This window comes from Ranitomeya variabilis, chromosome 5 (assembly GCF_051348905.1).
Source record: "Ranitomeya variabilis isolate aRanVar5 chromosome 5, aRanVar5.hap1, whole genome shotgun sequence".
Taxonomy (NCBI): Eukaryota; Metazoa; Chordata; class Amphibia; order Anura; family Dendrobatidae; genus Ranitomeya; species Ranitomeya variabilis.
Window position 1 is genome coordinate 655,922,758 of NC_135236.1, and position 26,437 is coordinate 655,949,194.

Here is a 26,437-nt window from a genome sequence, read left to right on the forward strand (position 1 = left end):
CAAAAAGGGAACTTTCTGTACTCCAAAGAGACACTTTGAGCCTTTAACAAACAAGGCATTCTCACGCAAAACCTGAAACACCATCCTGACCTGCTCCACATGTGAGTCCCAATCTTCAGAGAAAACCAGAATATCGTCCAGATAAACAATCATAAATTTATCCAGATACTTCCGGAAAATATCATGCATAAAGGACTGAAATACTGAGGGAGCATTAGAAAGCCCAAAAGGCATCACCAAGTACTCAAAATGACCTTCGGGCGTATTAAATGCAGTCTTCCATTCATCACCTTGCTTAATGCGCACAAGGTTGTACGCACCACGAAGATCTATCTTGGTGAACCACTTGGCACCCTTAATCCGGGCAAACAAGTCCGACAAGAGAGGCAAAGGATACTGAAATTTTACAGTGATTTTATTCAGTAGCCGATAGTCAATACAAGGTCTCAAAGATCCGTCCTTCTTGGCCACAAAAAAGAATCCCGCACCAAGAGGGGAAGAGGATGGACGGATATGCCCCTTCTCCAGAGACTCCTTAATATATGAACGCATTGCGGCATGCTCAGGTACTGACAGATTAAATAATCTTCCCTTAGGAAATTTACTACCTGGAATCAAATCTATGGCGCAGTCACAGTCCCTATGAGGAGGCAGAGCACTGGATCTGGACTCACTGAATACATCCTGATAATCAGACAAATACTCAGGAACTTCCGAAGGAGTAGAGGAAGCAATAGACACCGGCGGGGAATCAGCATGAATTCCCTGACAGCCCCAACTTGACACAGACATTGCCTTCCAATCCAAGACTGGATTGTGGGTCTGTAACCATGGCAGACCCAAAACGACCAAATCATGCATTTTATGCAGAACAAGAAAACGAATCACCTCCCGATGTTCAGGAGTCATGCACATGGTCACCTGCGTCCAAAACTGCGGTTTATTTTCCGCCAATGGCGTAGCATCAATACCTCTAAGAGGAATAGGATTTACTAACGGTTCAAGAACAAAACCACAGCGCTTGGCAAATGACAGATCCATAAGACTCAGGGCAGCACCTGAATCCACAAACGCCATAACAGGGTAAGAAGACAAAGAGCAAATTAAAGTCACAGACAAAATAAATTTAGGTTGCAAATTACCAATGGCGACAGGACTAACAACCCTTGTTAGGCGTTTAGAGCATGCTGATATAACATGTGTAGAATCACCACAGTAAAAACACAACCCATTCTGACGTCTATGATTTTTCCGTTCATTTCTAGTCTGAATTCTATCACATTGCATTAAATCAGGTGTTTGTTCAGACAACACCACCAGAGGATTAGCGGTTTTGCGCTCCCGCAAACGCCGGTCAATTTGAATAGCAAGCGCCATAGAATCATTCAGACTTGTAGGAATGGGGAAACCCACCATCACATTCTTAATGGCTTCAGAAATCTTCAGAAAGGCCATTTCTGAAATTTGCGGCCAGAGCACACTCATTCCACTGAGTAAGCACGGACCATTTCCGAAATTTTTGGCAATACACTTCAGCTTCATCCTGACCCTGAGAAATAGCCAGCAGGGCTTTTTCTGCCTGAATTTCAAGATTGGGTTCCTCGTAAAGCAATCCGAGCGCCAGAAAAAACGCATCAATATTCGCCAATGCCGGATCTCCTGGCGCTAGCGAGAAAGCCCAATCCTGAGGGTCGCCCCGCAAAAAAGAAATAACAATTTTAACTTGCTGAGCTGAATCTCCAGATGAACGGGGTCTCAGAGAAAGAAACAATTTACAATTATTCTTGAAATTCCTAAACCTAAATCGGTCTCCAGAAAACAATTCCGGAATAGGTATTTTAGGTTCAGACATAGGACTACTGGTAACAAAATCTTGTATACCCTGCACACGAGCTGCCAGCTGGTCTACACTTGTAATCAAGGTCTGGACATTCATGTCTGCAGCAAGCACAAGCCACTCAAAGGTAAAGGGGAGGAAGAGAAGGAAAAAAAAAAAAAAAAAACTCAGAATTTCCTTTCTTATTATCCCACTTCTGCAATGCTTTAAACATTCAATGTTGGCCTGGCATACTGTTATGACCCCAATGGCAGAGGGTCTCAGGAATAATGCTAAGTCTGTAAATACAGAAAACCAGCTCATAGGGCAGTGGTAACTGGGCTGACCATATAACTAATCCTAGCACTACAAATACCAGCAGCCGGGGAACGTTCCTACGTTGATCCTAGACGTCTCGCGCCAGCCGGAGAGCTAACTACCCCTAGAAGGGAAAAGAAAGACCTTTCTTGCCTCCAGAGGAAATACCCCAAAAGTTGGATAGAAGCCCCCCACAAATAATAACGGTGAGGTAAGAGGAAAAGACAAACATAAGAATGAGCTAGGTATTTAGCAAAGAGAGGCCCGCTAGCTAATAGCAGAATATAGAAAGATAACTTATATGGTCAGCAAAAAATCCTATCAAAAATATCCACACTGGAAATTCAAGAACCCCCGAACCGTCTAACGGCCCGGGGGGAGAACACCAGCCCCCTAGAGCTTCCAGCAAGGACAGGAATCACATTTAGTACAAGCTGGACAAAAATGATAGCAAACAAATAACCAAAAAAACAAAGAAGCAAGACTTAGCTTAATTTTGCACGAACCAGGACCAGCAAACAGCAGCAAACAGAATGTGTCTGATAACACCGATGCCAGGCACTAGACTAAGGTTCCAGGAGGTTAATATAGCAACACCCCTGAAGTAACGACCCAGCTGGGTGCAAACTGAGGGAAGGAAATCCCAGAGTCATATCACTAGTAACCACAAGAGGGAGCCAAAAAAGTCTAATTCACAACATGTGACTATTTAAAGGAAGGTGGGAGTGGTTACCAACCGACATCAGCTGACCATCCTAAAAGAAGCTGCCAGCAAGATGCTGACATTAATTCTTGCTGGACCAAAAGGAAAAAAAAAAAAATTTAAATTACAGCAGAACCAGAGCTGCCATGATCCCATAAACGAATCATGACAGTACTGTTACAAATGTGATCCCTTCTGTGATGGTGTGATATGTTATGTGGGTATCATTTTGTGTATATTTATACTTTACTGATTTTCATAGTGTTCTCCTGTTGCCCTGTATCATTCCGTGTATTCCCCATATTGTCTAGAGTCTCAATTACCTTCCAAAAGGCTGATAATTGGATTAGCTCACTTACTGTCTGCAGCGTGACTGTATCTATGCCTCTTGATGACCCCCTGTAGTGCCTTAATCCCCGAGGCACCTTTGTCAGGTCTGGAAGGCCTGAAAACCATCCCAACCTGTCTGACTACCCCTGGACATAAGGAGGGGGCTGGGGAGGACTGGAGCTGGGAAGTCAGTTCCTGTGTGGTGAGGATGGTGTGAATATAGCACGTCAGAGAGAAAGGGAAGCATAAGGATATTTTTATCCTCTGTCTGCTGGACTCTCATCTCCTTGGACATTTTATCACGTGACCGCTGAGGACAGGATGAGCTGCCGCCGCTGAGACGGTTAAAGGCACCGCTGGAGGAGGGTGAGTATAAAGTCTTCAAGGAGGTGGGGAGGGGGGCGGGCGCTTGACCCCAGACTTTATAAAAAAAATAGAAAAAACCTTGCTCAAGTGCGCCCCCCGCATCCTGGTGCCCTAGGCACGTGCCCTCAAGTGCCTAGTGGCAAATACGGCCCTGCACCACCCCCACCAGAGTGGACCACTGACCATGGCACTATAGATACCCCTCCTGGAGTGTACGGACTCCAGCCTTTGTCCTTTAGCTACCCAGTGCAACAGCAACGCCACCTGCAGGATGTCTTAATTAATGGATACAAAGTCTCAGGATTTAGAGACACGGGGCATTTCTGACTATCGCTGACCCACGTGTGGTGCGACCTGAGGCAATTCACCAGGGCTCGGGGATTCCCATTGTCCTGGCGGGGGGTGCCTGTAAATATATACAGCAAGCGTTGGTGCGTTTGGATTATGATTTTGGAGAAAAACTGTGTTGGATTGGAGTTATGGGAGGACTTCCTGCACATATCCTCCTTGGAAATCATATTGGGGAGTTGCAGTGTCATTTTATGGGAGCAGTCACCCGACTACAGGCCCTTCAGGCACCACAACATCCAGACCTCACCGGGGAGCAATCTGTTTGGCCGGAAGGTCCGTGGGCCTCTCACTCTTCTGAAAGAACAATTGGAGCGAGATATTGCAGACATCAGAACGCCCATCATTCCCTACGTTCTAGAGTTCAGAGACCGTCTCGCCCAGCTAGCTACCTTGGCTAATGAACATCAGCGAATAACCCAGTCCAGTCAAAAAACCTGGTATGACCGTAACGCCAGGACCCGGGAATTTATGGAAGGACAACAAGTGCTCATAATTATTGCAACCCCTGCAACTGTACACAGTGGAGCAATGTGGACTAACGTTAGCAGGCCAGAGGTCTGTGTCGACCTCATGGCGTGCTCACTTATTATGAGGGGGGAGAGGTTGTGATGGTGTGATATGTTATGTGGGTATCATTTTGTGTATATTTATACTTTACTGATTTTCATATTGTTCTCCTGGTGCCCTGTACCATTCCGTGTATTCCCCATATTGTCTAGAGTCTCAATTACCTTCCAAAAGGCTGATAATTGGATTAGCTCACTTACTGTCTGCAGCCTGACTGTATCTATGCTTCTTGATGACCCCCTGTAGTGCCTTAATCCCTGAGGCACCTTTGTCAGGTCTGGAAGGCCTTAAAGGGAACCTATCACCCCGTTTTTTTCGGTATGAGATAAAAATACTGTTAAATATGGCCTGAGCTGTGCATTACAATAGTGTAGTTTGTGGACCCCGATTCCCCACCTATGCTGCCGAAATACGTTACCAAAGTAGTCATTTTCGCCTGTCAATCAGGCTGGTCAGGTCGGATGGGCGTGGCTTCTTCCCCCAGATATTGCGTAGTTTTCCGTTGGTGGCGTAGTGGTGTGCGCATGTCCAAGGTCCCCAATCCTGCACGGGGGGGTGAAAATAGCAGCGATGTCCGTTATTCCATTGGTGGTCGGTGGGCGCGGCCATCTTCCTTTGGCCGCGCGTGCGCAGAAGCGGCGCTCTGCTGGCCGCGGCTTCAGGAAAATGGCCGCCGCGATCTCCATCTGCGCACGCGCGGCATCCCGCGGCCATTTTCCTGAAGCCGCGGCCAGCAGAGCGCCGCTTCTGCGCACGCGCGGCCAAAGGAAGATGGCCGCGCCCACCGACCACCAATGGAATAACGGACATCGCTGCTATTTTCACCCCCCCGTGCAGGATTGGGGACCTTGGACATGCGCACACCACTACGCCACCAACGGAAAACTACGCAATATCTGGGGGAAGAAGCCACGCCCATCCGACCTGACCAGCCTGATTGACAGGCGAAAATGACTACTTTGGTAACGTATTTCGGCAGCATAGGTGGGGAATCGGGGTCCACAAACTACACTATTGTAATGCACAGCTCAGGCCCTATTTAACAGTATTTTTATCTCATACCGAAAAAAACGGGGTGATAGGTTCCCTTTAAAACCACCCCAACCTCTCTGACTTCCCCAGGACATAAGGAGGGAGCTGGGGAGAACAGGAGCTGGGAAGTCAGTTCCCGTGTGGTGAGGATGGTGTGAACAGAGCATATCAGAGAGAAAGGGAAGAGTATGGATTTTTTATCCTCTGTCTGCTGGATTATTGGACTCTCATCTCCTTGGACATTTTATCATGTTACTGAACTGCATTCGTGTTCTGGACTATTGTGTCCTCAGTGTGGTGGATTGTTTATGGACCTTTTAGTTTTGCCTATAATAAAGGTCTTGGGATTGTTCACACTTCCCTCGCTCTGTTGATTGCGTGGTATCGGAGAAGGACCCCGTGACACCTTCCCTATCCTATTCTACAGTTCCCAGTTACATTCTTACTTCTAGGTTCCCTTTAAATATAATACACAAACTGGGAATCATAAGTTATTTGTGAATTTTTGGAGACAGCATGCTTGCAAATAAAGTCCTGTGATTACAGCAGCATTAACACAAACAACCTTTAGGATTAACATAGGAGAGGGCATTAGTTATAATATGGCTTGCAGAAACAAGAGCCGGGGCCCAGACTACAGCTCCAATATATCTTAACATGGCAGACACCAATAACAGCATTCTGTTAATGAATCGGGAAAAAGAAGAGGTCGGCGGCACTGTCAGATGAGCTTTCAAAAGAAATGCTGCACAAAGGTTTTGTAAATGAGGATGTAAAGGCACAGAAAAGTTTTCATTTTTATAAGGAAGATGCAGTTTCCTACATCATTAGAAATCGCACAATCACATTCACAGAAGCTAAAAACTTCTTTGTGATTTATATAGTGTCTAATGTTCTGCAGATGTTGTGGTTAGACTATATTCCCTCACATTGGAGGCCCTTCCTCGAGGGACACAGTCTAATTTACCTGACTCAAATATACACACACATATTCTATTTTAATAAGAAACCAATTATCTGAGAATATTTTTGGAATTTGGAAGTAGTAGGGATATGAGAAATATGAAATTTGCACTTCGGGATGTCTCAGCTTTGAGGTCATTATGTCATGTTTGAGGGTCATCAAGTCTTCAATTCTGCAGGGGTTTTTCAGTACATACATAATGTAATCAAATCTGCTTTTTTTGAGGATGCATTACTACAAAAAGAAGGCACGATTTAGTTCCTGGCTCTTAAACCACTATTCCTTATACAATGCACTTGCGAAAGTCTTATTGGTTCTCAAAATGGATTTGCTGCTTTAAATTGTATGTAATCAGAAGATGTTCCTTAAATTTCTGGTTCCTCTTCAGCTCATTGGGTGCTGACACCATTCAGCATTCTGACCTAACCTACTACGTACCAGCATCTCCAGTCTCACTCAGGAAAGTCCCCAACCTTCCACAGAAAAAAAAACAGTGACCAGGTGCGGACATTCCATTCGTGCAACATGGGCGGCAGCCACACAGGGGTCCAAGAGGTAATAGGGCCACTTCTACCTCCAAAGTAGGTGGAATTATGCATTATGATGAGCTACTGGTCTGCAAAGGTGCCCATATATTGTTCTCGCACAGGGACCTCTTCTGTATGTGTCTACTCATGCACCTAAGCCACCCAGGACTTCCCAATTGAGACATGTAGATCAGAAGAGCAGACTGTCGGTTGTTACATGTCTCACACTGGTAACTCTCCCTTTCATTTAAAATAATCTCTGGAGGCAGATTCTCTGTGAGATCTATGTCAGGCTCATAGATCTTAACAGCTCATTTACATATTAAGAAAAATGGGGATTTCTCTGGATTAAGACATCGGATCACAGATATCAAGGTATCATTTTATTCGACTTTCTGACCTACAGGCCCATATAGATGGCTTAGGAGGCTTGATTCTACTGACAGATGTCCTTTAGAGATAATGCTCCTCCCAAAATAGTTATTTCAGTTAGTCCTAGTGATATCTGTACCCTTTACATCATAACCATAGTTTTTTTTATAGTACTACTATAAGAGCTCGTTCACATGTTGCGTTTTTGCTACGGAAAGAAAAAAAATGCTGCATTTTACTGTACCAGCAAAGTGAATGAGATTTCTGAAATCTCATGCATACGCTGTTTTTTATTTTTTTGCAGCTTTTTTTCAAATCTGCAGTGTCTCAAATTTTCAGCGTTTTTGATCCATTCAAATGAATGGTGAAAAAAATGCACATGAAAGCGCAAGCGAAAAAATTGTGAAAAACGTGTCTTTTTTTGTGTTTTTTGTGCTAACACTCAGGTTTTTTGCAAGAGATCTGCCGGAGATCCTCAGTGTGTGCACATAGCCTAAAACATTTAGAATCCGACATGGCAATCACTTCAACATTTATTACGTAAGAGTTAAAAATATTAATAAAGAACAAAAAACGAAAAAAAAAAAAAAAAAATTCTCCAAGCGGTGCCGAAAGACAAATTGTATTCTGAGTGGAGCTCCATCTTTAATGCGCAAGGACTAATCAAGATCATTTGTCTGAATTAATCTTTTGAAAAGAAAAACAGATCTCTCCGGGGTTCTGTATTACGGGATGTCACCTGTTAAAACCTCCGGCGAGCCTTGTTTCTATTCAATCTCGGGCTTTAATAAACCCACCGGATGCTTTTTCCCTCAAAGGAGTAAAGAATGAAAGTAATAGTGTACGGCTCTATAATGAAAATCAATGCGCTTATAGGGCTTTGAAAAGAAAAGGGCCTGCGCTCGAACCCCGTTTGGGAATTGTCATGAGATACATTGATTTTTTTTTTAATTTCGCAACGGCGGCCAATTGTCTCCATTTCTCAAAGTCACCGGAGTACTGAGGCTGCTCTTCACGTCAATCTCTCCGTAAGAATGGCGGGTGGCTCTGTATGTATTATGTAAGAGAAAGACGTTTATATAATGGGACAGGAGCCGAATGACTGTTCATACCCTTCCCTTTATGTTCAAGAAAAGCAGTAGGTAGCTTCAAACTGGATGTCTTACAACCATTGGATGTCCAACAGGTTCTGACCTATCAAGATACTGTGGAGGACCCTATAGTGAGACCAGTGGTGTGCAAACCATAGAAGCAGTGTCCAATTTGGCCTTTGGGGAAAGGGGACCCATTCCAAGTTGCCCAATGATGAAAACCTTTAGGTTTAGCAATTAGTTAGTGTAAACGTTCCCATGGGGCACCAATAACATAAATATAACTGAAAGGGAAGAAAAAAGGGGTGCCAAGAATAATAGACCAAATGATCAAAAAAAGCATATAAATATAAAATGCATATAAAATCCCAACAATTCCAAAGGTTAAAATTGGTGTGTGAGTCTCAGTGGGAGCACAGAACACAGTACTTTGTCATATGTAAAATAAGACAGTGCTCATAAATAATAATCAATAGTACGTAGTCATGGAAATGTCTGTCCAAAAAAAAACCAATAAAAATTACAAGTAATATAAACAAGTGTGAGATAGCATCAAACACCCGACGCGCGTTTCACTGTTGCTTCATCTTGGGTTTAAATTCGCATTCAACGTGACCATAATGCTCACAACAACTGCAGGTCTACAGACCTAAACCAAAAGTCTCCCATATGCCTACGAGAATGTTAGTTCAATTCAAGAGATCTATGCTTGTATTTCAGGTCATCAAATATATAGTTGGGGCAGTATTTGCAATTATAATACAGGCTCAAAAATGTGTCAGTATTGCATTTGTGTGAAACTGGATCGAACAAACAAGGAGATGATAAATGTACTTCAGCCATGAAAATATATCCTTGTCAACTTTTCCAGAATGTTCGGAACGCCCTTGGGATAAGAAGGATATCTCCAGGACTCCCGGGAAAAGATCTCCAAAAGAGCATAGCTAACTGATTTCTTGCGTGTGTAAGGCTGGGATGCTTCCTCTTGGGATGAAGCCTCGAAATCTACATGGACATTCAAGAAGTGGGTATGATGCATGTAGGAGGTATAACTCGGAAGGGGCTTTCTTTGATGCCATCTTCAGCACTGAAAAAAGAGTGGTGCCCTCCGGTGTGTTAAGGGACTAAGGAGACAATTCATGAAGCTTTATATGCTTGTTTTCTGGCATAAAACGGCTTGAAATGTTGCAAAATCTTTGTGAAACTCGTAGTTGGTGTTTTTACACCGCATGTGGACAGCTTCACCATCGTTTTGAAAACTGTGGACAACCCCAACTCTTGAAAGAGGACAGCAGGACAATTTGTATGTTGTTTCGGGGGCCTCGATTCTTTATGTACGCCCCTGACAAAAGGGGAAACCAAGCAGATTCTATACTATAAACTTAAAGGAGAGTTTTATCACAATGAGTTCACCTCGTTTCTAAGCGACTTCCTAATATTTACTGGAAGGGACCCTTGGGGGCACCGTTTGGTGGAGCACTCTACAGGGCACCTTGACTGTAGCTGTCACTGACGGTGGGACCCTTCTGGCTGTCATTATAACAAATCTGGATATTTTGGGCATCCTGGGGTCCTTTTTTTTTTTTTTTCCTGTAAGTATAACTACGTGTGATTTTTAAGAACAGTTGAATATTGGTGGCTTTCATCTTCACAGGTGACCTTTGATGTTTTGTTCTCACACCTAATTTTTTCGAAAAGAGCAGAAAAAGGTGCGAAACACAACACAGTTGTCAATCCATCAAAATAGAAATCAGGTCATCCGCTACCAAAAATCCTGAGTTATTGCATAGCAACCAAAGAGATTGGAATTTATAAAAATGTATTTATAGTTCGAAGGGGAGTACTATGAGCCAAAAAACCATCAACCACATCTCCAGGGACCAATATTAAATGCTATATCTACGTTACACGCATGAATGAAGAGTTTGTAGCAAGGGCTTTTTTTTCATCTTGGGAATAAGTTCGGTTTGCCTTCCTAGCCCCATATTTATATTTTTTAGTCGGTGGGCTTGGTGGGCACTCATCTGGCATCGAGCAACTACGGAAAAGTGCAACCTCCAAAGCTTCACCGTTGCTCAGTCTTTAAAAAAAAGAATGTCTTCGTCATTTTAATGAGACATTTGTCATTATGGCCACCCCACTTATTTATGTTGTCAATGTATATTAGGGGGTCCGCATATTCTACGTTTTAATGGGTTTTCTGGCCAAATCAAAATATATTAATCTGCAAGTGATAAAAAAAAAAAAATACTGATTAGTTAGTAGATATCCCAAATGAAGGTTATCACCATTTAGCATATCCACTAAGTATTTATATCAGTAATTTCTTATATTTTTATTTGATAACCTACAAAAGATCGAATAACCAATAAAATTATGTATTTTTCTATTGATTTTTGAGTGAATATATAAGAAAAAAATTTTTAATTGTATTTTCAATTTATTACCTGTATTACACATAGACATTGTTCTGGCCATGAAAGTTGCCCCCTTATCTGTTGCTTTTTCATGAACTTTGGTTCTTTGTTGCCCCCTGTGTATATATATATATATATATATATATATATACCTTATATATTTTCAATAAAATTATGCATTTTTTTGTTCATCTTGTGAGCGGTTATTCAACATTTTGTAGGTGAAATATAGTTAAATAAGCTTTAATTAGTACGGTGAGTAATATATCCTATTAATATGGCCCTGTTCCTCCAGAAACTGATACATCCTGGGTAGAAGTTTCCTCGCTTGCCCAACATAGGAGAGATTTTCCTGCGTTAGCACATGACCTGAGTCACGCGTGAAGGGGGCTGGATGATGACTTATTTGAATAGCTAAGTCAGGCCCCTTCTCTGTCTACACATCGTCTATGACATGGAAGTAGGCTGGATTGCCACAAGACCTATGACCGAGTAGCTATTGTGCCATGCTTCCACTGATGGACTTTCTTGAACGTAGTCTCTCAAAATGTGTTAGTTGGGTGTCCAAACATAAGACTGTGAGGTCAAGGTGTTATGGGCTTGATGGAACGCTCCAGTTTTTAGCAGAGTTCCCCTTCAGTGATCATAATCTTCTTAGAGAAATATTCTGAACAGAACTGAGTGTTACTGTCCCATCAATGTTCTCTTTGTCCGAGGCTTCCATCCAAGCAGCTTGGCGTGTGCCAACTCTAATGGTGTTATTCTACACGTTTCCCTTGCTACAGGACATGGTGGGGGGCCATGGATGAGACAATTACGGAAGGTATAAGTCATCGGAGCTAGGTTGTTCTTCACGTAGGACCAAATGACTAAATCTTGATGCCCTCTTGGCACCTTGGTGCATGTTCCTTCCTGGCACACAGTTTCTGGGGTACATGAGACAAAAAATGTTTCCTATATGTTTCTTCTTTACATAAATGTTGTACCTTGCCTAAAAGTCAAAGAACCCTAGGCCAGATCTAACCCAACTGTATTACCGTAGGTCAAAAGGAAATTCAGGAACATCAGATTGATCCACGTTGTGGCCCAGTTTAGAAGGAGAAACAACATGGCCAGAGGTTTAATGAGAAGCTTGTGGGCTCCAATGCAAAACCTCCAACATGGCCCCCAACAATAACTGGTCTTTAGTAGTATTGCTCTTCTCATATGGGCCAAAAGTCTTGTTGGGGCTTCCTAGACTTCAGGACCTACTGCAACCACTACACCGATTTAGTTACACCCCTGAACATAGCAATTTGTGTGCCATGGGATACAACTTCTTCTTGGTGGGGTATTCCTACATGTTTCCTTTATGGTCATCTCAGTGAAAAATAAATCAACTATTTCCCCGGCAACAAAATTCTACTAATAATGAGGAAAATATCAACTGATTTCAGCAGTCAAGGAAAATAAATGCCTCCCTGCGGGTTTATTTTCTATTTGCTTTGTGATGATAATTGTGTTAGTTCAGTTCCAGTAAAAAAGCAGAAGGGAGAACACAATTCATACTTTTCTGACAAATCCAACAATACTCCGAAAGGTACAACACACCATGTATGCAATACAGGATATATTCAGATGGGATCATATTATACACAATAGCAAAATAATTTGAGCTGCAGAAAATGCATAATTGCCAGAATTACAGAGACCCGGACCTCAAAGTAGGCATGGATTACGCAAATTTCCATTACATGGGCTTATTTTTATCAATTTTTATCAATATTGGGAGTTTTGCCAGGTGGCATGAGGGTGAGATTTACAAACCCAAGACGACCAAAAGAGAGTACTAAGGCCAAAATTAGACATCTGTGAAAATATGTCCTAGTAGAGACAACAATGTCCTGAGTAGCTGCTGGTCTCCCAATCCAGACTCAAACGCTTCATACTTACCTATGAGCCTGTTGAGTTTGGGTCAGGAGATAAGCGGTCGGTCAGGACAATGCGGTTCATACTCGGCCTAAAGTTATCCGTATCTGGTTGGATGTCTTATGTCGATAATCATCAAATACTCGTTCACGATCATTGACCTATTGTCATGTCGGACGCTGTTCAGACCAGGTCGTCCGACAGACAGCGGTAATTCCGCTTTTGACCACTATTTGCTCATTGGCGTCTGCTAGATATTATCTAGCTGTTCCGGGGTTAATTTACCTAATCCTCGGATTGGAAGCTGGGCCATTCCCATGGCCTTTAAATAGTTCTCCTGATCATTGGGCATCGCCGATTATAGCTTCTGTCTTGTGCGTTGTTATCTCGGTCTGGAGTGGAGAGCTGGTTGTTGGAGATTCGTTGCTGGTGGTGTATTTTCCTCTGTCTTATTTACTCCTTCCTATATTTGTATTTATTTTGCCCTGCACATTTATAGTGTATTCCTGAGTGACTGCGGCGTGGTGTATATTTTCCTTTATCCTTGTCTGTGCTAACTGTGGGTATTGGAATATTACCTCTTCACTGGGTGGAGGGCAGAGGTATCAGCCTAGGGTGAAAACAGGAGTCAGGGTGAGGTTCGAGGCCTGGACATGCACACCCTCAGTGTAAACTCCAGGTAGAGGGTCAGTCAGGATTTCCCTAGTCTGAGGGAAACTGCAGGGGCCCGGGGTTTTAGCTCTCGCTCACCTAGTCTCCCCGTGACATTATAATCGGCCCAACAAAAAAAAAAAAAAAAGGGTTCTTTTTTTTTTGTGTTTTGTCATGGATCCCATGACTTCCATAACCCACCAGTTGGAGGCGCTGTCCCTACAGGTCACTGAGTTGAGGGGGGCAGTGCAGCAACAGGGACTAGCAGTATCTAATGTGCAGGCTGGAGTGACAGGAAGAGTTGCTGAGCCTAAATTTCCTTTGCCTGAAAGATTTACTGGGGAACGCAGTAAATTTGTTTCTTTTCGTGAAGCTTGCAAACTATATTTCCGCATGCGCCCGATCTCCTCGGGTAATGAGGCTCAGCGTGTGGGCCTGGTGTTGTCATTGTTAAGCGGGGATCCCCAAGCATGGGCGTTTTCTTTGCCATCTGAGTCTGTTGCATTTGACTCTGTGGAGAGTTTTTTTCTTCTCTTAGGAAAATCTACGATGAACCTGACAGAATGGCTCTAGCAGAATCTAAGATATGCACTATTCGCCAGGGGGAGCGAGTTGCAGAGGATTACTGTTCTGAATTTCGTCGCTTGGCGATCGATACACAATGGAATGATCCAGCATTGCGGAGTCAGTTTATACATGGGATTTCTGGAAGGGTTAAAAAAGCCCTTCTGATGTACGAGACTCCTGCTTCTCTAGATTCCGCCATGAGTCTGGTTGTCCGCATTGATCGTCGTTTGCGTCAGGGGGAGCATGAGACACCGCCTATGGGAGAGGGTTTAGGTTCACGTGAGGTTGCTGCAGGTGAGCCCACGGAACCTATGCAAATCGCAGGGGTGTCTCAAGTCAAGCGTCAAGCCCCTGAGCTCAGGAAGCAGGGAGCCTGTTTTTACTGTGGTAAAACTGGTCATTTTATTAACATCTGTCCTCTGCTGTCTAGGAAAAACGCAACGGCGGAAAACTTCTAAGCTCAGAGGGTGTGGAGGAGACCAATCTGAGCTTATGTATATCCTCCATGGTGGTTTCTCAATGCATGCTCCCTGCTAAGGTTTTTATTGCTGGCAGTGAGCTGACAATTACTGTTTTTGTGGATAGTAGTTCAGCCACAAATCTCATTGATGAGGAGTTTGCGCGCACAGCAGGTTTTAGGATTGAAAAACTGTCTCATCCTATCCGCCTGGTCACCATCAATGCTGCTCCTCTCTCTCAGATAACTGAATTTGTGGCTGAGGTGAAACTCCACATAGGAGTTCTACATTCCGAGCGGGTTACATGTAAGGTGCTCAGGAATCTTCCTGCTCAGGTGGTTTTGGGTTTTCCTTGGTTGTCTATGCACAACCCGGTAATTGACTGGAAAACTCAGGACATAATTCGGTGGAGCGAGTTCTGCCAGGAGAATTGCCTGGCCACATGTGTGGCTGCGGTAACTTCAAGCGTTCCGGAGTCACTTCTGGAATTTGTGGATGTGTTCTCTGAGAAGGGTTGTTCAGAGTTGCCGCCAAATCGTCCCTATGACTGTTCTATCAGGTTTAAACCAGAGGCCAAATTGCCTAAAGCAAGGATGTTTAACATCTCCGGTCCGGAGAGACAAGCGTTAAAAGATTACATTGCTGAAAGCTTGAGCAAAGGGCACATCAGGCCGTCATCCTCGCTGGTGGCAGTAGGGTTCTTCTTCGTGAAGAAGAAAGATGGCGGATTACGCCCGTGTTTAGATTTCAGGGAGTTGAACCAGATTACGGTTCGTGATCCATACCCTATGCCTCTGATACCAGATTTGTTCAACCAGGTGGCAGGTGCTAAGTGGTTTACCAAGCTTGACCTCAGTGTATTCCTGAGTGACTGCGGCGTGGTGTATATTTTCCTTTATCCTTGTCTGTGCTAACTGTGGGTATTGGAATATTACCTCTTCACTGGGTGGAGGGCGGAGGTATCAGCCTAGGGTGAAAACAGGAGTCAGGGTGAGGTTCGAGGCCTGGACATGCACACCATCAGTGTAAACTCCAGGTAGAGGGTCAGTCAGGATTTCCCTAGTCTGAGGGAAACTGCAGGGGCCCGGGGTTTTAGCTCTCGCTCACCTAGTCTCCTCGTGACACCTATATAAACAGGTCAGTGATCTGCCACTAAATACTTGTTTTCCGACTGATCTCATGTTTTTATGCAGCCTAAAAAAACACAACGTTGTCAGATGCATTACTTCTTGCATAAACCTTTGCTTTGTAAAATATGACAACTGTATTAAATGGATTGTCCAGAATTGGAAAAATTTGAACCAAAAATTGGGAAGGTAATATTTGACCCCTTAGAAACTTCCGCCATACATTTATGGCAGATATGAGCACTTCGTTATACAGCTGGTACTCGAGTTTAACCTCCGCGATCATAGCCAGCTCCTATCACAGTCGTTAAATCACTTAGCTGCCTCTGTCAATCGTGACATTTAAGCTGTTGGGAAAAGAGATATGTTGCGGATTGTATTGTTATGGCAGCCAGGGTCCTGAGAAAGGATTCTGTGTGTATCATGTGTATACTCCAATTTATAGATTGTAAATTTTACAACAGAACATGATATTACAGTATTGCTGTGTATTCTATAAACTAATAAAAAAAGTAAAAAATATACATATACGGTATATTGTAAGAAAGGAGGAGGTAAGGTCCTGGATGGCAGGTATGTGTTACTAAGTTAGTTTTATTTTTACAGGATTTTGGGTCCAGGATTTAGGAGTGACCAAAAGAGCCTGGATGGGAAAGGTCGCTCTCATACCCAGGCTTCAGTACAGGTCTCAATGGTCTAATAAATTGCACTTGGTCTACCTCAGGTGGTAGTATGCCGAGGCTGGGGAAAGACAGAGCTGGTGGATAGTCAGTACTGCAACCTGAGAGGTTCCTGTAATACCAATTTGGTGAGACCATTTCATTGACTTTCCCTTACCCAGCGAGAGGACTGCTATGTTATTCATTTGTGCTGATGAAAGGCTGATTTCAGTTTGGAGCTTCAAAGTTTATGAAAGACAATAAGCTTTATTCTGTTTTGATATAAAAACCCTGTGCTTCTGCATATCCATGCAGCTACCGTAGAGCTGAAACCTTCACAATATACATGTATATATGTTCAAAAAAACAGCAACACTTTCCCCAAAACCTAAATAGTAAAATGTAAAAAATTGTAAAAAATTAACACCTTCGGAATCATTGCGGGCGTAATTGTCCGAAGTAATAAAATATCACAATATTTGTTACAGAAGGTGAATACCAAAACTAACAAAATAAACTTTAAATGGCATAATTGCTGTTTTTTATCACTTCATCTCTCATAAATAAATGGAATAAGAAGAGATCGGAGAGTCTAGTGGACCCCAAATTAATACCTACCCTCATTTTTGAGCAGGCATCTTGTGTTGACTCTGTTCCTCTCAATTCCTTTATCAGCATTGATCCTAAATACTAAAAAAGAAACAAATTTAGATGGATGATGAAAGCACGCAAAACAACATATAATGGAGTTGTCCGTGTAAGACAGAGTGCGAAGCACTTCAATATATTTCGAAATAAATATGGTGAATGGAATGACGCAACCACTGGAGAAAATCCACTGATTAACTAACAACAAGACTTAAAAAAAAAAGTTTAAATACAACATCTCACATCACGCTGTAATTACAAAATATCGATCAGCCCTGCCAGTCAGCAAGTCAACTACAGCGCAAACCAAATCAAATTTCAATATTAGTTTCCTTGCTCCATTGAAATTATTTTGCAGGGGGAAAGATATATGGGGGGAGATTTATCAAATAAAAACGACAAAAAAATCAAAACTAGCACAGTTTGAAACAGTGCTGCATTCCATGATGACCAATCAGATTGCAGCTGTTATTTTTATTTTTTTTTACTGCATATGATATCAGTGACCTGATTGGTTGCTATGGAAAACTTTCCATCTTTCTTCTGCACTAGTTTTTATAAATCTCCCCAATTGTGTAGTCTACAGAACTGACATACTGGTATGTCATAAGTGAAGAGGAAAGACCAGTCACTAAAATTATGTTATCAGTTAACACTAGTGATTACGGCAAAAATGTTTCCATTTATATAAGGTAGATACAATTTTTGTTACTGTATGATTCATTGCCACAATCCATTTCCTATATCTCAACCCCATTTGTGTAACATATAATATGAAAGTGATTAAATTGCTAATTGTAAAATTATATGGTACAGCGATGGGGTCCGCACTTATCCCTTCTTTTTATCAATGTAATTTTTTATGAAGGAAATTGTGTTCAAATGATAACGGATAACATAAAATAATGCCCATCAGCTTTGACAAAACTGCTGTACCTGGGGTCAATCTTAATAAGACATCTTCTGATTTTTTTTTTCTGTTTTACCTAACACGCAACAAAGTGAAGTAAATATAAGTGCACTATATACCTTTATCATCTCAGACCAGGAACACTGGGGGTGAGCAACGGGTTTTAATATGGGTCCATACTTTCCCCCAAATGGCATGCTCTAAACAAAGAAAAACATACTAGACATTTTCTGAAACTAGACAAACAAAGGAATCCTTTTTTTTTTTGATGGATCAAACAAAATTTGTGTAGAAAAATAACAATTACCCTAGAGAATAGGCCTTAAAGCATCTTGCCCCTGTCCATGATTAACATGCATTTCCAATGGTGTATGGTTACTGTTCCATGCTGTGTGACATGACCATTTCACAGGTTGACAAATTAGAAATTATAGAATGACGGCCATTCAGTTTTTTTTATTATTATTCTAATTTTTTTTTTTTGTTCTATGTATGTTATCTTTAACAATGAAACTTATGGAGGGACAGTGCTTTAAAGAATACCATTTTTAAACAAAGGAGATTTTTTTTATTTCTCTGGATATGTATTTTACTTTTTAGTATAATTTCTATACCAATGCTGTTGGAATTGACATGTATTATTGATTTGGACTGAACACCCAATTTCAACAGACTTGACTCTTCCAGAGAAATAAGTTGGTGGTTAGATTTACCCTTCACAGCTGAGAATCTAAGCAGTGAAAGGTGTTAAAGCAAGAACTTCACCCCGTATTTTTTTTCTTTTAAATATTCACGCTGTTTTAAAACCCACATGGTTTTTTTGTGTGTCTAGGTGAAAATGGTGATTTTCAGTGCATAATATAAATGTGACGTGGGTAAAATGGTTTTCATGTTGAAACCACATTCCTTTTATTGTCATTGCCAGATAAAGCTTGCATAAAGGTGCAAAAAAAATTAATATTAATATGAGAAAAATAAAATTGCACAATTTACATAGTTTGTGGGTTATTGAGTTCTCTCATTGTATTTTCTCATTGTGAACCTTCCCGTATCACAGAGTAGTAAAATTACTGCAATGACTTAAAGCAATGTGGTCATCAATCATTATGATGTAGCCCATTTGGGAGATTTTATGAAGACTGATGAAGGATAACGGAGAGGTAATCCATAGCAGTCAATGGAATTATGGCCTAAACTCAGCTCAAATTGATAACTTCTATGGGTTACAGAATTGAACATCAGTATTCATAAAAGCCCATGCTGTGTTGATGAATACCCATCAGCTTGTGCTCCATTCCAAGAGTATAAATAATGCAAAGGTTCTCAGTTCAAGCAGGGATGCATTGGCACTAGAGTTGCTGTAAATCGATTGTAGGATCAGGTCCATCGGCAACATCAGTAATTTGTGGCCACTATACAAGAACGCTTAGAACCACCTCCTTATTCCCGACATCCGAGGCCCGTCTTGATTAGACGTCCTGTGTGGTGACACGTGGGTCTTCGAGCCAGGCCAGCTAATCAAAAGAAGAGGTAGTATGTGGTTCTTAGGGCTCCCATCTCGAGGTCATAGACTACCGATATGTCCGATGGACTAGGTCCTACAAATCGATTCACACCAAATCTAATTGACACTGCTGGTGCCTTACCAGAATGAACCCAATGAGAATGACCCCTCAGGGTGAAGATCTGAAGGAGGTAATATGCATAACAGGGGTTGGGAACAAGGAATCTGTTGAAGCAAAGGAATTGAAGGATCACAAACGGAAGAGGAAAGTGAGGTTGGGTAACCAGAGTCCTGGGCAGGAGAAGTCTAAAGATAAAGTGCCTGAAATCGTATTTACTATGTAGCCTGAGAGATAATATTTTTGGAAAAAAGAGAAAAATTAAACAGCATTGATACATAAGGATTGGTGAATTTTACAAAGCTTAGCCACTAACATGGGTAGATCAAATAAACCATGCTTGAGCTCAATGTCTTCTTTCGAAAAGTCAAAAATTCAGAGTTGGTTAATTAGTTAACATACAGTATGTACTGGAGCTTTGATTGTCTCATACAGAGCTCAAAAATCCTATGTAGACATAAAGATAAGAAGGACCTTTGAGCAATCCCACCAGTTCTGTTTTAATAATTGTGATTCTTCAAAAAATACAAATTAAAGTTGATCAAAAAGATTCACTCTTCATTGGTCCAGTGTCCAGTCTGATCTTCCATGGTTTCCAGACCATGGTAGTCTTTACTTCCGTGACCGACATTCTCAGCCTGGCCACATCTGGGGTTTATTAGGCCCTTCAACATCATGACGACATAGCACAAGGTATGTCATGATATTGCTTGAGGCCTAGTGACAAGGCATCACATAACATCATGACATTGCAGGGCCTAGTAAATGGCAGAGGTTGCTTCAGAGAATTGGACTAGACGCTGGATCATGGCAGCACAAATCTTTGTTCTCAACTCTAAACTTTTTTTTTAGAACTTTGAGATGGACCTTTCTTTCCTACTAGAATTATGAAGCCAAAATTTTGATCATTCAAAGGAATATTTCGACACATGCGAGTCAGAAATCAATTTCTAAAAAAGGTCATGGAAACAGCCACCGACAAAAGTCTTCAACTGTTTCCATAAAGTCAATGAGTAGAGCTGCAAACATGGAAGACCACCTCTCCATTCATACCCTGTCTAGATGTGATGGTGAACCACCTCATAATGTAGGAAGGAGATGTGAAGAGCTGTTTTCTAGAGATGGTAACCGAAAATGTATGGTATATTTATTGGATGCATCAAAAATGTCATTGGTGGTGACACCACTTTCTCTTTTTGCCTCATTTATCAAAACTGACATTAAAATACTCTCACCAATCACAGCACAGCTTTTATTTTTACAGAACAATTTAAGAAATGAAATCTGAGCTCAGATTGGTTCCTATTGACAAATGAGGCCTAAAGAATATTAAAAAAAACATTCACCCAATTGCTGGGTGCGACCAAGTTGTAAACCGGACTAATAATCTAGTAATCATAATAATAATAATACATCCTTAGTATTTAATGGCTAATCAGTATTGATTCAAAATGGCCGCCTTTTCTGTCAGTAGACAACAGTTGATCTCCTATACATCTTGTTGAATAAATCAGGCCACTTCCGAGCGTGCTCTTTCATACCAGTTCAGCCATGATATAATACATATATATTATTCAGCGTACATAGACATAGATACACATAATTCATATAGCAGGTCGATCACCTTTCCCCAAATCGCCTCTCGTTCTCTGTATGTCGACTTTCATTCGTCAGTTCCCTATAAATAGCCGCCTTTATGATAAGGAATAAAATCATCATGTTAAAAATTTGCTGTTTTGATTCGTGACAGGGGTCATCAGATAGACCTTTAATCCCAGTGTTATCATTTAGGCGTCTTCTTGAGGTCCTTGATCTCTTACTTGTAGAAATAGTCTACTACATTACAATACAATACAATTATTATTACTTATCTCATTTATGGCCCTAAGAATCAAAGGTGGCATCATAATCAAAGCTGAATGCTCTCCATACCCTCACACAAGGCAAAATCAATAACAAGGTCCCAACCTACCATGTAAGACACTGGATTCTTCTTATGTGCCAGAAAGGTGAGTCAGCTGCACCCCCCAAAAAAATCAATAAGGGCATCTCGATCAACCAGTGAAACCCTGCTGTGCACTGCTGAGGGGTATGTAGACCTGAAACAGTTGTCTGTAAATGGATGTCTGCTCTACCTAATAATCCTAGGCTCGTAAAAGCTTCAGACATTGACTTTCTTTCCTTCCAGGAAAGAGATACCCCACATGTTCTTCCCATGGAGCATTACTAATAAGACTCCACATATCTGGTCTCCTTGAGCCTCCCTCTTTAAAGTTGCGACAAAAAAACAGCCAAATCACACTCTCAACAGCTGTCTCTAGATGGGATTCTGGCTTGGTTTAAGAGTAGCTCTCAGCTGTCTTTAGCTGCACTTTTTAATGAGAGAGTAGACAGCTCCTGACTGGAGAATTTTCGAAATAACACCTATTAATAAAATTCCCTACAAGGGTCCCTAATGTCTCCCTAAAGGAGCAGACTTTCCAGCAAAAGTTGGGCCTCAAGTTGTGAGATCCCAGGATGCAAGGTAGAATCCCACAACCCTCCGCGGCCATTCCTCTAATTAAAGGACTAACTCTCGAAATCTGAGACATTAAGAAAGTTTTCTTTTCTTCTACGAGAGAGGTACTTTACTTGTTCTTCCCATGGAACAGCACTAATAAGACTCCATACTCACATTGATTCCATAAGAAGAGACAGTATTCCCCTTCAAAGCTGGGTCAATGGCATCTCAATCTGCTCTCAACTGATGAGGGGCAAGTACCCCGAAACAGCTGACTGTAGATGGGTGTTTAGCTTGGCTTAAACCATGAGGCACTAGTGAGCTCACACTCATTTCCTTTCCTTCCAGAAGAGCACTAATTTGTAAGTGGAAGAGTGGTATAAGACTCCAACCCCTTTTAGCAGACCTCTGAACCACCTGGAGATAAATTTGTTCCTAACCATAATCCAACTCACTACTTTAGGTATGTTCTACCAATGGAGGAAGGCCACTGCATGCTATCACCAAGAAAAGCGGTAACCTGACTCATTATGCCACCTACGCCACCTTTGCAGTTCCTCTATCCTTCAAGGAGTTCTTTGTTTCTTCCAGTAATGAGGCCAGCGATTACCCTCATGAGGGACGCAACGCAACTCACTGACCTCAATGATGTGCAAGGCCTATGAGGCCAATCATTGCTCCCATGTGAAGGAACGAGGCTCTGCAACAGCGTCGGAGACGGCTGGAATCCATTTTTCTGGAAACTAAGCTATTTTGCTCTCATTTACCAGAATCCTTTTTTTTTTGCCAAAATTTGTAATGAATTTCATTCATTACGGATACATTCGCTCATTCGGCAACCGCAATGTAAAGAACCATCAAAACATTATTTATTAGTAACTATTAAAATATCAAAAGGAACAAAATAAAAACAAACACAGTAGTCCTACCAATTTCGAGCACTAAGGCTCTTAATCATAGCACTATTCCCTTTATCATATTTTCCTGGGGAAGAGCTTTATTGCTCGAATTGGGTAGGCTTAGTGTGTTTATTTTTCTTTTTTCCCTTTTGATATTTCAAACCCTTTACGACCTATGACATTTAGGCCTTTGGATCAGTGGGGGTCCCAGCAGTTAGACCCTCATTCACACTGGCCTCTAGATCATTGGGGATCCCAGCAGTTAGACCCTCATTCACTCTGGCCTCTGGATCAGTGGGGGTCCCAGCAGCTAGACCCTCATTCACTCTGGCCTCTGGATCAGTGGGAATCCCAGCAGTTAGACCCTCATTCACACTGGCCTCTGGATCAGTGGGGGTCCCAGCAGCTAGACCGTCATTCACTCTGGCCTCTGGATCAGTGGGGGACCCAGCAGTTACACCCTCATTCCCACTGGCCTCTGGATCAGTGGTGTCCCAGTAGTTAGACCTTAATTCACACTGGCCTCTGGATTAGTGGAGGACCCAGCAGTTAGATCTTCATTCACTCTGGCCTCTGGATCAGTGGGGGGTACCAGCAGTTAGACCCTCATTCACCCTGGCCTCTGGATCAGTAAGGATCCCAGCAGTTAGACCCTCATTCACTCTGGCCTATGGATCAGTGGGGGTTCCAGCAGTTAGACCCTCATTCACTCTGGCCTCTGGATCAGTGGGGATCCCAGCAGTTACACCCTTATTCACACTGGACTCTGGATAAGTGGGGTCCCAGTAGTTAGACCTTCATTCACTCTGGCCTCTGGATCAGTGGGGTCCCAGTAGTTAGACCTTCATTCACTCTGGCCTCTGGATCAGTGGGGGTCCCAGCAGTTAGACCCTAATTCACTCTGGCCTCTGGATCAGTGGGGGTCCCAGCAGTTAGACCTTCATTCACTCTGGCCTCTGGATCAGTGGGGGTCTCAGCAGTTAGACCCTAATTCACTCTGGCCTCTGGATCAGTGGGGGTCCCAGCACTTAGATCCTCATTCACTCTGGCCTCTGGATCAGTGGGGGTCCCAGTAGTTAGACCTTCATTCACTCTGGCCTCTGGATTAATGGAGGACCCAGCAGTTAGACCTTCATTCACTCTGGCCTCTGGATCAGTGGGGGTTCCAGCAGTTAGACCCTCATTCACTCTGGCCTCTGGATCAGTGGGGGTCCCAGCAGTTAGACCCTCATTCACACTGGCCTCTGGTTCAGTGGGGTTCCCAGTAGTTAGACCTTCATTCACTCTGGCCTCTGGAATAATGGAGGACCCAGCAGTTAGACCTTCATTCACTCTGGCCTCTGGATCAGTGGGGAGCCCAGCAGTTATACTCTCATTCACACTGGCCTCTGGATTAGTGGGGTCCCAGCAGTTAGACCTTCATTCACACTGGCCTCTGGATCAGTGGAGGTCCCAGCAGTTAGATCCTCATTCATTCTGGTCTCTGGATCAGTGGGGGTCCCAGCAGTTAGATCCTCATTCACACTGGCCTCTGGATCAGTGGGGAGCCCAGCAGTTATACTCTTATTCACACTGGCCTCTGGATTAGTGGGGGTCCCAGCAGTTAGACCTTCATTCACACTGGCCTCTGGATCAGTGGAGGACCCAGCAGTTAGACCTTCATTCACACTGGCCTTTGGATCAGTGGAGGACCCAGCAGTTAGACCCTCATTCACTCTGGCCTCTGGATCAGTGGGGGTCCCAGCAGTTAGATCCTCATTCACACTGGCCTCAGGATTAGTGTGGTACCCAGTAGTTAGACCCTCAGCAATCAGGAAGTTATCCCCTATCCCATTGATAGGATATAACTTCCGAACTTGAGAATACCCATTTAAAGGGACAATCATGAGAAAATTGAAAGTAGCTTTGGGAGTGAATGGAGACAAGTTACAAGTAATGTATAATTGCAGTGGAAATTAAGGGGTTACTTAAGCTAAAACGTTCCGTAAATGTATCCATAGTCTGATACATTCATAACCATTAAAGATAAAATGACAGGAAACCAAAACTGAATAGAGCGGCATCATTGCAGCCGGCAGGGTCAGGCGGAAACATGAAAGCGAAGAAGGGACCAGGACTCTCAATTTCCGCATGCTACAATCCCCTAATTATCCAAATGGACAGTCGCATCGTCCGTCTCTTTCTTAAGAAAGTGCCTCACAGACATTAAAGAATGAGCGGCTTTCATTGGCTCTGAAAGCGTATTTATTTTCCGGAAATGCATCTGCAGCTGCGGAACAGAGCGATCTGTGAAATAATTAGGTCAGGGCTTTGTGGAAACACACAACGGCGTGTGAGGACTTTTGCTGACTGAGGATCTTCACCGATGCAGACAATATTGGGGCTTGTATTAGACTTCCAGACAGTCTAAGAGACAAGAGAACAGTCTCTTTCCTCTTCTGTAGGACCGCAAGTTCCATCTGAAATCTGAGAAATACTGGGGATTGTAGTCAGAAATAAATTCCTTAGTCCACAGACCACATCAAAGTTGAGCTAAACCTTGATGTGGCCAGAAATCAGCTGAGAGGCGCTCTTCACTGACAGGTGCTCAGTTTACTCATTCTGGAGCCATTTATTTGCCTTATTCTGAAGTCCTCTCTGCTGATTTATGACTACATCAAGATTTAGCTCAACTTTGATGTGGTCTATGGTCATAAATCAGCACAGAGGAGCTCAGAAAAAAAGATTTACACATTTCCAATTGAATTGCAGGCTGCAGAATGGGTTAACTAAGAATCTGTCAGTGAACTCTTTCTCATAGGAAGTTTGTAATTCATTTATTTGTCTTATTCTGAGCTCCTCTCAGCGGATTTAAGGCAAAATCAAAATTTATCTCAACTTTGGTCTTGTCTATGGTCATAAATCAGCACGGAAGAGCTCAGAAAAGACAGATAAATGGGTTACAAAATTCCAATTGAATTCCTGGCTGCAGAATGAGTTGACTGGGAATCCATCAGTTAGCTGGTTCTGATAGGTAGTTCGTTACTCCTTTATCTGTCTTTTTCATAGCTTCTCTGTGCTGATTTATAACTATAGACCAAATCAAAGTTGAGCTAAATCTTGGTGTGGTCAGAAATCAGCTAAGAGGCACTCAAAAATGACAGATAAACGGGTTACAAACTCCCTATCAGAACTGGCAGATTCTCAGTTAACTAATTCTATAGCCATGAATTGAAAGTTTGTAAAACATTCATCTGTCTTTTTCTGAGCTCCTCTCAGCTGATTTATGAACATATAAAAATGTATCTAAACTTTGACATGGTTTATGGACATAAATCCGCACAGAGAAGCTCAGAACAGACAGATAAAGAAGTTAGAAACTTCCAATTGAATTGCTGACTGCAGAATGAGTTATCTGAGAAACTGTCAGTGAACTCTTTCTGATAGGGAGTTTCTAACTAATTCGCTTATCATTTTCTGAGCTCCTCTCAGCTGAATTATGACCACATCAAGGTTTAGCTCAACTTTGTTGTAGCTTATGATCATAAATCAGCACAGAGGAGCTCAGAAAAAGACAGATAGAGGAGTTACGAACATCAAATTACATTGTTGGCTGTAGAATGAGTTAACTGAGAAACTGTCAGTGAACTTTTTC

At 42.4% G+C, this 26,437-nt stretch overlaps 1 protein-coding gene across 4 annotated transcripts in view; it reads right to left on the reverse strand.

Moving 5' to 3' along the window:
• ANKS1B (ankyrin repeat and sterile alpha motif domain containing 1B) overlaps positions 1-26,437 on the reverse strand; it is a 161,095-nt gene that overhangs the window by 19,183 nt on the left and 115,475 nt on the right. For 2 of the 4 annotated variants that reach the window (XM_077266456.1, XM_077266457.1), the window contains exons 4-5: positions 17,902-17,982; positions 16,843-16,914 (exon numbers count right to left, since the gene is read on the reverse strand). In XM_077266456.1, the coding sequence (XP_077122571.1) occupies positions 16,843-16,914; positions 17,902-17,982 (153 nt within the window). The remainder of the gene's footprint in view (positions 1-16,842; positions 16,915-17,901; positions 17,983-26,437) is intronic. The other 2 variants (XM_077266459.1, XM_077266458.1) reach the window with 1 other exon arrangement.